The sequence below is a fragment of the Palaemon carinicauda genome, chromosome 6, assembly GCF_036898095.1.
Source record: "Palaemon carinicauda isolate YSFRI2023 chromosome 6, ASM3689809v2, whole genome shotgun sequence".
Lineage (NCBI taxonomy): Eukaryota > Metazoa > Arthropoda > Malacostraca > Decapoda > Palaemonidae > Palaemon > Palaemon carinicauda.
The window spans coordinates 12618498-12631171 of NC_090730.1; the positions used below are offsets into that span (position 1 = coordinate 12618498).

At 38.2% G+C, this 12674-nt stretch overlaps 1 protein-coding gene across 1 annotated transcript; it reads left to right on the forward strand.

Moving 5' to 3' along the window:
* Nucleotides 1-5181: 5181 nt before the first annotated feature.
* On the forward strand, nucleotides 5182-12322 carry LOC137642867 (uncharacterized). Its single transcript, XM_068375736.1, has 3 exons — nucleotides 5182-5513; nucleotides 11918-12109; nucleotides 12305-12322. Exons 1-3 carry the CDS (start codon nucleotides 5376-5378, stop codon nucleotides 12320-12322), a joined length of 348 nt encoding a protein of 115 aa, XP_068231837.1. The 5' UTR covers nucleotides 5182-5375.
* The last annotated feature ends 352 nt before the right edge of the window (nucleotides 12323-12674 follow it).

The following is a 12674-nucleotide window of genomic DNA, read 5'->3' on the forward strand; positions in this document are numbered from 1 at the left end:
GGTAAGGGTAGGCGGTGGGTGGGGAGTTCCCTAGCCCCTCCCCTCCCCCATCCCTTCCAGGAGTCTGGAGAGGGAGACGGGAACCACCACCACCACCACCAGGTGAACGAACAACTTCGCTGATTAAAATGGGAAGGTACGAAGTCAAGTGGAAAAACAGAGAGAGAGAGAGAGAGAGAGAGAGAGAGAGAGAGAGAGAGAGAGAGAGAGAGAGAGAGCAAGGTGGGACGAGCGACCCGAACAAACGAACGAACGTGGTCAGTGTGGCAGAGCTAATGTCTTCATCAACGCAGAGCGGGCAACAAGGGCACAAGTGCACTCGCTTCCTCCTCCTCCTCCCTCCCCCTCCTATTATGGCCACCACCACCCTCACATTTCCTCCTCCCAAACACCCGTCCTCATCCACCAAATACACACCGGCATACCCCATGGCCACACCGCATTCTCCTAAAACGTCCCTCTGCCCTGGGACCATACCCGCCCATAGAAGCCCATACTCAGGGCCCATACCCATGGCCCATACCCCAGGCCCCTACCCTTCTCTCCCATTTTAATGAGGGACGATAGGCATAGCCTCTGCCTAGTTGAGCCATTGTTCTTCCATATGACTCGAAGTTTCTTCTTCTTTGGCGTCTTGATTAGGATTAAAGGCCTCTCTATCTTCTCTTCATCTTCTCTTGTATCTTTCTTGTGGTTTCATCGAAGGTATTTCTTTGAAAACGCTAGATGAGAATTTTTAGCACTGTAGCATTGAGTGTTCTCTCCTATTTCTCTTGTGACTTCAGCGAAGGTATTTCTTTGAAAATTGTACATAAGAATTTGCAGCTTTTTAGTATTGACGTAATTTTCATTCTATTTCATGTTTGTTAAATGAAGTTCTCAATGTGCAACTTAGACGATCAAAGTTTTTGTGTAATTATTGAAAAAGAAAAAATCTGGATCTTTTATGGATTCGAATCTAGCTGTAAAACACGAAATGAACAATAATCAAATTTCTAATGTTATTAAAAACCTCAATACAGCTTTGCAAAAGTAATTTTCAAGCTTTAAAAAAGTAATTTTACAGTTTTGAAAAGGTAATTTTACAGCTCTAAAAAAGTAATTTTTGCTATGTTCTTTGAAAATTCTCATAGTATTGCCAAAAATTTCAATACATCAATTCAATCTTCATTATCATTTTCCTATGTCCTTTAATAATGAGAAAGTCTCATTATCAAAGGACTCGGGTTTTAGTTAAGAAAAATCCAAATTACCAAAAATTTCTTGTTTTATAAAGTTATATCTAACTTCATTATAAAACTCCAATAAGATCGTACCAAGTACTTCCCTACAGCTTATAAAACTCATTAATATCTTTACTAAGTACTTTCTCATATCATATTAATATTCCAAAATAGTTTTAGAAAATCTCTTCAGTATTTATCATAAGATCAATATACTTCTTAGACAGCAATCAATAACTTAGAAAATCTCTTCAGTAGATATCTTACGATCCATATTCCTCTTAAACACTAGTTAATAACTTGGAAAATCTCTTCAGTAGTTATCTAAAGATCTATATTCTTCTAAGACACTAGTTAATAACTCAGAAAATCTCTTCAGTAGTTATCTTAAGATCCATATTCTTCTTAGACACTAGTTAATAACTTAGAAGATCTCTACAGTAGTTATCATAAGATCAATATATTTTTTAGACACTAGTTAATAACTTAGAAAATCTCTTCAGTAGTTATCTTACGATCCATATTCTTCTTAGACACTAGTTAATAACTCAGAAAATCTCTTCAGTAGTTATCTTAAGATCCATATTCTTTTCAGTCTCTAGTTAATAACTTGTAAAATCTCTTCAGTAGTTATCATAAGATCAGTATTCTTCTTGCACACTAAACAATAACAAACATATTGCTAGTATTGCAAACCAGCGTGCATGATATACTCTAACTATTCTCAAACACAGCTGGGAAGAATATAAAGACTATAAAGATTTCATGCCAAAAGGAATAATGAATCATAGGTGGTAAGTCATTATGAAAAATCAATTTAGAAATTAGTTTTACGATAAATAATGATCTAAATTTTTTCATGTCTGTTATTATGATGAAAATTAATATGACAACTATACTAAGATAAATATCGTACTTCGGGGTTATTGGTTTTGCAAAAAGCTAAACGTAGAAAAAGATAAAATTGATTAATATAATCGTGGATTTTATGAACATTTAAACTCAATGATTAATTCTATATCAATATATATTTTCTCCACTTGATTTTAACGTATTTTTTTGTATTGTCTGTCTTTGAATATTATCCTTATTAGTATTGTTTTCATTATTTTGGTAGTAGTTATTATTTTTAGTATTATTAACAGTAGTAATAGATTTAGCATTAGTAGTAGTAAGCAGTATTAGAGGTAATGATAGTATATATCAAAAGGGACAATCCTGCTTACATTATACATATACAATAATAATAATAATAATAATAATAATAATAATAATAATAATAATAATAATAATAATAATAATAATAATACCTCATTCCTATTTCAGCCACCCATTTAACTGCAATCATAAGCTCAACAAAGATTATATGAATCGTTATTGCAAGTATTAATATTATTATTACCATTCTCTCTCGGTATTACCGCCTGTGCATGACTAGGAATGTCTATAAAAGCCCATTTCATCACACTTGACAAAGAGAACTTAAGACAATGGACGCCATAAACAAGATCTGCGCCAACCTCTTTTGAATCCCAATTAAGTTGTTAAGGATGACATTGAAGTCTTCTTCTTCTTCTTCTTCTTCTTCTTCTTCTTCCCTTTATTTGTTAAGTGGGAGAAAGAGAAATAACGTTTGATTAATTGTTCTCCATATTTGTTTGCCAGTTGACTTCTGGCATGTTCTTGGGAAAGAGAATATTCATTTGTGTCATTCAGGAACCTATATGCTACGTTCTTCGGCTTCGTGGAGGGTCTCTCTCCTCTCTCTCTCTCTCTCTCTCTCTCTCTCTCTCTCTCTCTCTCTCTCTCTCTCATGGAATCGCTGTTGGAATCGTTTAACTTTAAATACGCGTCTTCTTCTCGGTCTCAAATGTACGAGGCTGATTTCTCGAGATGGATGGCATCCGCCATAAGCCGAAAAAGACTTGGATGGCTTTTTCATCCACCGCTTTACCCTCATCACCCACATGGCACGCAGGAAGGAGAATAAGAACGAGAAGAACTAGGGGTGAATGGAGAAATAGAAAATAGAGAAGAAAGACGAGAAGAGGCCCACAGAGTATCGTATTAGCTCGAATAGAAACTCGGAGCTGGACACCTAGGGATCGGAATCCGCGGCTTCAGTCAAGGTAAACTAGACCCTGAGTCACAGGGCCACAAGGTCGACCTGCCGTGCTCACTCCTGAGACAGCTCAATCGGCTCTGGCGGGCGCAGGCTGAAATGGACCTTAGTGCCCCGCGCCCCAAGGGCTACACGCTGATGAGGTTGATGAAGATGTCACTAGCGGACCACCCATAACGCAGCCTCCCAGCGCTACACCCACCGATATTATTAAAAAGAAAAAAAAAAGCTTAAAAGAAAAAAAAAGGTATTTCATAAGTCAGTACCGAGCGAAATGAAGTGATAGTTTCTTGCTTTATAATACACTGTTTTTTTTTATCTTTTTGTACTGTACATTATTTCTGCATTTTCTTAGGCGATAATCTTGAAGAGAGAGAGAGAGAGAGAGAGAGAGAGAGAGAGAGAGAGAGAGAGAGAGAGAGAGAGAGAGTGTTAAATGGAATAGTTAAAAAGCAGGTTTTGCCTTCTTTCTGAAATATCACAGAGAGAGAGAGAGAGAGAGAGAGAGAGAGAGAGAGAGAGAGAGAGAGAGAGAGAGAGAGAGAGAGAGAGAGATGAAACAAAACATTTTAGTTTCTTCCTCATTTAACTATTTCACTCTCTCTCTCTCTCTCTCTCTCTCTCTCTCTCTCTCACACACACATGAGTCATCTCGAACTGTTTCAGTCACGTCTTCTTCTTCTTCCTTTCTCTCTCTCTCCCTCCCCGTACGGCCACCGGGTTCTTGCAACCAAAAGTCGTTTTAAGTGACGTATAACCCGTTAAGACTCGGTCCTATTAAAACGAACTGTTCTCTCTATCGGTCAGCCTACGAACCAGGTACAACGACCACCCCTGACGGCGCGACCTCCATTAAACAATCTGGCGATGCAAGGAGATGCAACGGCAGTAGCGCAGTGCCCTTGGAGGCTGCTTAATATCACAGGCACTGTCTGAGAGGTGATGGGTGGTGGGGTGTCGGGGCAGGAAGGACGTGGGGAGGAGAGGGAGGGCGTGAGGGATGGTGCCAACTTTACCAATACTAACGAAAGTTCGTCGTACTCCCAGGGACCCCCTAGACGCCGCTGGCGGGCCCCTGACCAAGATAGCACCGAAATATCAAAAGGGCTTTAATTTAGATGACAGGGCGAAAGGAATGAGGAATGTGTTTAGGAGCAGATCGAAGTATGATTGGAATGATACGAACTGTGCCGCGCGCTCTCCCACTCTCTTTTAAATGTTTCATTCTGTTGTGCTGGCGCTTTGCTTGTGCATAATCTCCCTCTTACTAGAGCGATTTACGCCGACTTACGGCGATCGAAGGTCTTTGGGAACTTGCTTCATGATAATTTAGCATTGCATGTCTTCGATACGTTGACAATGAAGTTATTCTTTCGCCGCCTGAGTCTAATATTTGAAGAAAAAGGAAACACGGTTATAACAGAGTTTCTGTCAGTTGGGTCTGAGGCGCCTGCTCTGGGCCAAAGCATCCGGTTCATTTTATATAATAGATTTATTACAAGGGTGAGATATCTTTGCTCTCCACCATGGGATCACACCAACAATTTTGTAATACAACGGTTGGAGTTCATGACAATAGGATAGCGCCAGCATCACGAATTAAAGGCAAATAGCGTCTATCGATGGCGATCGTTTGACGATCATCGTACCTCTGGTGGTGCCACTTGTGCGGCCGCGAGGTGGGTGGCCCACAATCAGGCGGCCCCGTTGCCATGACAACGAGAACTGGCCAATAGAGAGCTGAGATTGGGGCGGGATTTGACTCAAGTCCCGCCCTCTCTCATCATGGGGGCCACAAGACAACGTTGTGGGGGAAAATCGACGTTTAGTTGACGCTGGTTGTTCTTGTTGTACGGTTCGACGTGTTGTGAGTGCAGTGGTATGAGAGTGCCAAGTGTGATGATGTGGCAAGGATGGGGGCCACCGTCCCCCGTGGTGCTATAACGTGCTGGCCCCCTTCTGTATTCGGTAACGAAGGAGGTGCAGCCGCAACTGGCAAGGCGGCTTTCCTGTGAATTGTGTAGTGTGACATGGCCATCGCCGTGGGAGGCGAAGAAAGTGTTGGCGAGGGCGGCGTGGTGTGGGCGTCCGGGTCCCGCCCGCATGAAGACTTGTGTACTAGAACTAGCTGGGCAGACGCCCGCACCGCCCTCGCCCATATTAACAAGGTAAATGCCAAGCTAGCAAGGCCGCCATACATTCAACCCTAACCTCGGCCAATACCACCATCTTGGTGATCAGCATCATCATCCACATCCTTGGCTGGGGACTCTCTCTCTCTCTCTCTCTCTCTCCTCTCCTCTCCTCTCTCTCTCTCTCTCTCTCTCTCTCTCTCTCTCTCTCTCTCTCTCTCTAACACCACCCAAGTGCCACCAATCTCTCCCTTTTCTCTCTGGCACAACATTAAGCTTTTTCAAGAACTCGCTGAAGATCTCTGAGGAATAAACGAATTGCTCGTCTATTGTTGAGAATAGTAACAAGATATGTTTGTTTGCTCCGAAACACCGTAGCTATAGAGAGCCAAGTGGGTCTATTGGGAGACTTAATCATTCTAATTTCATGAAAAGTTCCCTCTGTAGAATGAAACGTTAGAAGAAATACAGAGAAAGGGAGAGAGAAGAGAAGAGAGTGGCTCTCTTCTCTCCCTAACTCTCCACACCACACACACACTCACTCATCTGTGCGAATGTTGTGGCGCCAGCGGTAACATACCCTCTCCTCCCCGTCCTCTCTCTCTCTCTCTCTCTCTCTCTCTCTCTCTCTCCATTACTCAACAACCACAAGCAGCATTCATTCATACTCTTGTCTCATCATTCCACTGACTTGAGAGAGAGAGAGAGAGAGAGACTTTCTTTGGTGGTGAAACAATTCCGTGTTTCAGCATCAGTTTTGGTTTAATGATCAGGAATTGTTGGTCACAGAGTCTGTTTTACCCTTTGTAATGTATTCATAAACAGCATGAGATGTAAAGTGTCAGTCAGCCAGGCATGGTAGTCAAGCCCTCTTTAGATGGTGGATTTCTAAGCATTAAGAGTTTTGAAAGCTGTCAAATTAGTGTAAGCTCATCTCTCTCTCTCTCTCTCTCTCTCTCTCTCTCTCTCAGGATTTCTAAGTATTAGGAGTTTTGAAAGCTGTCAAATTGATGTAATATCTCTCTCTCTCTCCCTCTCTCTCTCTCTCTCTCTCTCTCTCTCTCTCAGGATTTCTAAGTAATAGGAGTTTTGAAAGCTGTCAAATTGATGTAATCTCTCTCTCTCTCTCTCTCTCTCTCTCTCTCTCTCTTAGTTATATTGTTATTGGGTATATGACTTTTCTGTTGTATCTTTGTTATAATCCTAAGTACTTTTATTTCAGTTATCATCGTCAAGCACAATACCTATCACTGATGAACATGAAATAAACAATAACTAAACTTTCAAAAACTGAAATTTTCATCCAGAATTGATTTGTGCTTTAAACTGGATTGTATAGGCCTACTTAAACTAGTTACAAAAGCAAAATTAGATAGATAACATTTAATCACTTCTAAGATACATCTTGTAAAATTGTGAAATGGTAAAAATCAGAATAATATTAGGTCAAGGCTATCACGAGCCATTATTTATTACCTATTTAAAAAGTCTAAAGACTAAAAAAGTCTTCACCAAATACTTTTCTTGAGACAAAATGCTATTCCTTTTTCTTCTAATAGTATTAATCTTGCTTGTTCAAGCATCACTTATGTCGACTTAAGATATGGAAGAATAATTAGAAAAGTTTGTAATGCTGCAAAATTTCATTATGTTATCTAGGTCATCTCTTGTCATTTGAAACAATGCAAAATGAACCTTAGATATATTAATGCCCGAGTTTTGGAATCGAGATGTAGAGGTTATTTTGATGCAAAAAAAAAAAAAAAAAAAAAAAAACACTTATAGGCCTATGCCACACCAAAGAGATGCATTGTTAGAAACTAAGAAAAAAAACTTTCTATAGATTAGAATTTGTGTTTGGGAGTTTTTCTGTGAGGAAAGTCATTTATTTTACATATTTCCACTTACCAAAGAATGAGAAACCTGTGAAAGGAAAATTGAAAGGACCCAAGCAATCCCAAAGTAACGTAAAACATAATCTCATGTCATTTTTAAGTCTTAGAGAACTCGAAAGTAAGTAAATTGCCAGATACCAATAGATAGTTGCAAACTCCTTATAGCCTACATGTTAATCATGTGTAAAAAAAATCATTTATATGTAAGTCTATGTATGAGTGTATATGTATACCCAGTATGTGTACACGTATGTATATGCCTATGTATATATTATGCATGTTTGTATATGAATGCCTGTCTTTGTATACATATGTATAGGTATTTTTATATATTTATATATAGATGTGTTTTACATACACATGTTATTAATGGAATGATAGAGAAATTCAGCTATCCTCGAAAGCAAGAGGGAGGTCTCATAATTTGCCGATAAGATGATATAAAATAACAAGTTACTTATCTTCGTATGGAAATAATATTAAAGACTATTTCAATTGAAATACAGACAGTATCGTCCAATATTTTACATGCAAACTGAAGTAGATTCTTTATTCATTTAGAGAAATAACAGGGAAGTCTTATATTACCAGGAATAATGACAAAGTTCCTTAATTACTAACAATTTAACAGAAATTTTCTCTACTTTGTTACTGGGAAATCTTGTGTTTTCATTAGAACCAGAAAAAGTCATGATTTTCTGTCAAATTAAGGAAACCTCCAATATTCAACTAATTAACTGTAAAATTCAGTATTTTACCAATAAACTAATAAAAAATTCACATGTTTAACTGCTAAACCATTAAACAGTCTCATAATTCAATCGTAAAATGACAAACATGTGTTTTACTAATAGCTGATCTGAAAATTTTTGTTATACCCTGTAATAAAACTAATAGAAAATTTATATATTTTACCCGTAACTGATAAAGTCTCATAATTCAATCGTAAAATTACAAAATTCATGTGTTTTACTAATAGCTGATCTGAAATATTTTATTATACCCTGTAATGAAACTAATAGAAAATGTATATATTTTACCCGTAACTGATAAACAGTCTCATAATTCAATCGTAAAATGACAAAATTCATTCGTTTTACTAATATCATAACTGAAAAGTTCTCTACTCTGTAATGAGAGACCAAATTAACCCCCCCCCCCCACCCCAGTCTTTTAAAAAGACAAACTAATACCTTATATATGAATAGACAGAAAGACCCTCATCCCTATTTCTAAATATACAAAAAGTCTCCAATAAGAGATTGGCAGAAAGTCCTATTTGCAAAATGGCGGATACATGCGTCCAGCGCGGGCAGGATGAAGACCCCAAGAATCCTACCAATGAAACGTTAAGGTCCTACGCCTTCAATAAGAAATACCAGGAAGTAGCCTACCATATCCTACTGATGAACGCATCGACAGTCCTTGGTCCTTGTGATTGAAAGAGCGGGAGTCTAACATCCTACAAATCAGATGTCCGAAAGTCTTAACATCCTACAGATCAGACGTCCGATAGTCTAACATCCCACAGATCTGACGGTCGAAAGTCTAATATCCTAAAAATCAGACGTCTGGAAGTCTAACATTCTACAGATCTGTCGTTCGAAAGTCTTAACATGTTACAAATCTGTATTTCGAAAGCCTAACATCCATCAAAAGTGTCATCCATAAGTGTAACATCCTACTAATCGAGTGTCCGACAGTCTTAACACTACAAATAAGACGGCTAAAAGTCTAACATCTTACAAATCAAACAACCAAAAGTCTAACATCCTAAATTTCAAATGACCGAAAAATCTATATCCTACGTCACTAATTGACGCAAAACACAAATGACCGAAATTCCCATATTCTACCATTGTAGATATGATCGGAGATGAAATCAGCCTATCTGCCGGTATAAGACACGAAAGTCTGAAATATCTAACAACTACATTGACTATATCCAGGACTTTGTGGTGATCAAAGGGCCGATAGTACCGCATCCTTCTGAGTGAGGAATGAAAGTAATATCCTATTATATAATGTTATGACCAATATTCCAAATTCTACTTTTGAAGTAAGCGAAAGTCTACAAATGAAAATGGCTGAAAGTTCAGTAACGATAAAGAAAGTAAAACGTCCCTTCCTTTTCCCCCCAGTTGCACCTTTGCACTCATTCGTCTCCCCGGCCCCAACGGTGGGTCATCATAGCCCCAAGTTTCATTAATCTAATAAAGTTCATGATCAAAAGTCCTATATCAGACTGGTGTAATAACTGGAACATCCTAAGGAAGGCAAATACCGATCCTCTGAGGGTAACAGAATGTGTAAATGAACTGCAGGTCTGTAGAACGCCTAGAGATACTACGCAATTATGCAATAACCTTGATAAGTTGTATGCGTATTTTACGTGGAGTTCGAGAAATTGGATGGCGAGAAATGTGGAGATACGCAGAAGCCGGGTAAAGATTAGATGATTTAGCGGGTGAAAAATAAAATGTAGCGTCCAGAACAATATCCTTGGAATTGATCAAGGTCCGGGCATTCTGCAGAAAGCGAAAAAAAAAATTTCATTGTAACTTCGTACGTAATAAATTCCTGAACGTTTATGGAATAACATTATCCGGCTAAACAGTCGGAAGACTTGAATGATAAGGGGAATTAACCACGGCCATTTTTTTTTTCTTGTAAAGGCTATGAATTTCATCCCCATTTTTCCTTGGACATTTATTTTGCGCTTTGGTTTCGCTTTCGCGGTTATGTATCGCAAAAGTGATCGATGGATTTGTAGCGTAAACTTAGATCTTCCTTTTGTGAATAAATGTGGATTTTAATTCGTTTTAGCAAGAGTCGCTTTAAATGTATTAAACCATTAAAGCGTAAATCTGTCACATACGAGAGAGAGAGAGAGAGAAAAAAAAAAGATATGGGTACTTCAAGCTTCCTCAATTGGAATCAGTCAATCATTAAATGCTTTAATTATTATTCGCTATTATCTATGTAATCAATTTATGAGTCTATAGACTGAGATCGACGTGAAAATATGATTATTGATGACTTTAAGGCGATAAAATCGAACACCTATAACATTATTCTTTGCACATCCGAAAAGATTAACGAGAGAACTTCCACAGCTCGATAATTATTAATTAACATGATTATTGCTACCATTATTATAATGATTTTTGTGGTCGTAAATGCCATTCTCCAACTTTGAACTTCCCACGCTTAAGAAAAAACAGTAGAAGAGTTAACTCGAGATTTCCCCCTTTTAAGATTAAATGTTTCTTCGTTTTCCCCCTTTTAAGATTAAATTTTTCTTCGTCCCCCCTCCTTTTAAGATTAAGTGTTTCTTCGGTTTCCCCCCTTTAAGATTAAATATGTTTCTTCCCCCTTTTTAAAATTAAATATTTCTACGGTTTTCCCCTTTTAAGATTAAATGTTTCTTCGTTTTCCCCCTTTAAGATTGAATGTTTTTTTTTTCGGTTTCCCCTTTTAAGATTGAATATGTTTCTGCCTTTTCCCTTTTCTAAGATTAAATATATTTCTTTTCCCCCCTTTTAAGATTAAATATGTTTCTTTCCCCCCTTTTAAGATTAAATGTGTTTCTGCATTTTCCCTTTTTAAGATATAAAAGAACAGATATGAAGTACTCCGCCATTTGTCGACCCATATAGAGGGTAGAATTTGGCTGTGGGGGAAAACCCTCCTCCTCTTGACTTAAGGAATACAAAATGGCGCTTCAAGTGGGGCTCCGAAGAGTAGTTCAGTTGTTTAGCGAGGATGAAGGACTTTCAAACGAGGCCTTGGAATGAGGTATTCCTTCATCGGGGAGATAAGATGAAGATAGGAGTGGTTAGGAGAGGATGAGAATGCGGGGGTAGGAATGATAGGACGGAGAATTGATGGAGAATAAGGAAGTAACAGAGTGGCGGGGAGAGATTAGATAGGCGAAGGATTGAAAAATGTCGGATCCATTCGAAGGATTCCATAAACCACCGTCATCTCTCTCTCTCTCTCTCTCTCTCTCTCTCTCTCTCATAGTGTAGCTGAATGGTCTCCTAGGCCCCAGTGCAGGGCCATATATCCCGAATTCATAAATCTAAATCCAGCCTTCTCTTGTGTAGTAGATGTAGCCAGTACAAGAGTACATACGCTTGCATTTTTACATTTAACACCGTCTAAAGTACATGGTCTCTAATCTTGATGATCCATAGCATATATATATATATATATATAGAGAGAGAGAGAGAGAGAGAGAGAGAGAGAGAGATAGTTATACTTTAAATTTATAAGTTAGCCATTATACTGTACACTTGCTTCAAGAACTATCAGTGCATACTTTCTGTTAAGCATTTTGAGTCAATTGTCGAAAAGCTTTGGAAAAGGAGATTTCTTTCAATCAACATTCAGTAGAAATCACAGCTTGAACGAACCATTCCGAAATTATCGATCATAACTCCCACCTATAGTTACTGGAGCGAGTGTACTACAAGCTATAAGAATGACCTGCTTTCCAGGCCTTGTGACTAAACCCTCATTCCTTCCTTTTGATCTTTCCAGGGTAGAGCGACCGGTAGTCGGGCGACCCTTTGGTTCGGACCAAATTGCAATACCAGTTACTGCAACTGGGGACATTCTCACAGAGACATGCGGGGAAAGTGCTATTCGTGGCCCTGCTCGTTCTGGCCACCTTTTGCGTCGGCCTCAAGAGTGCCACGCTCCTCACCGATGTCCAAAAACTATGGGTCGAAGGTAGGTTTTTTTCCGTTTAACTTAACCCTAGTTTGAGTAATTTCAACTTTTTTTTTTATTTATTTCATACATTAATTTTGTTTATCTTACATAGTCCATTGCTTACTTTTGTAAATTCTTTTGTGGATGACTGCAATTTTTTTATGTACAGTACTTATTTACATGTTTTCATTTTATTATATTTCTCTTTTATAGGCCGTTCTTTACTGCTAAATTTATTTTTTCGTCCCTTCTCTTTTGACCCTATATAGGCTTACAACTTTAACTTGTAACAACCGTGATTATAATCAAATTATATTGCTATAAATTTCATATATGGTATTCTATGTATGTATTCCATCCAGACAGGTGAAGAGGACATTTTGACAAATGATAGGCCTATATGTTTGTGGAACTACAGTTAAAATTTATTGTAATTATCTGTCCAAATTGTTTCCTATAGCGATATATACGTAGGCCTACTCTTATGGGCGTAACCCTGATACTAATTTTTCTCTTTTTTATTGACCACACTTATAGAATAATGAAAAGAGGAATAACTCGTATTATAGGGTTACAAATGACA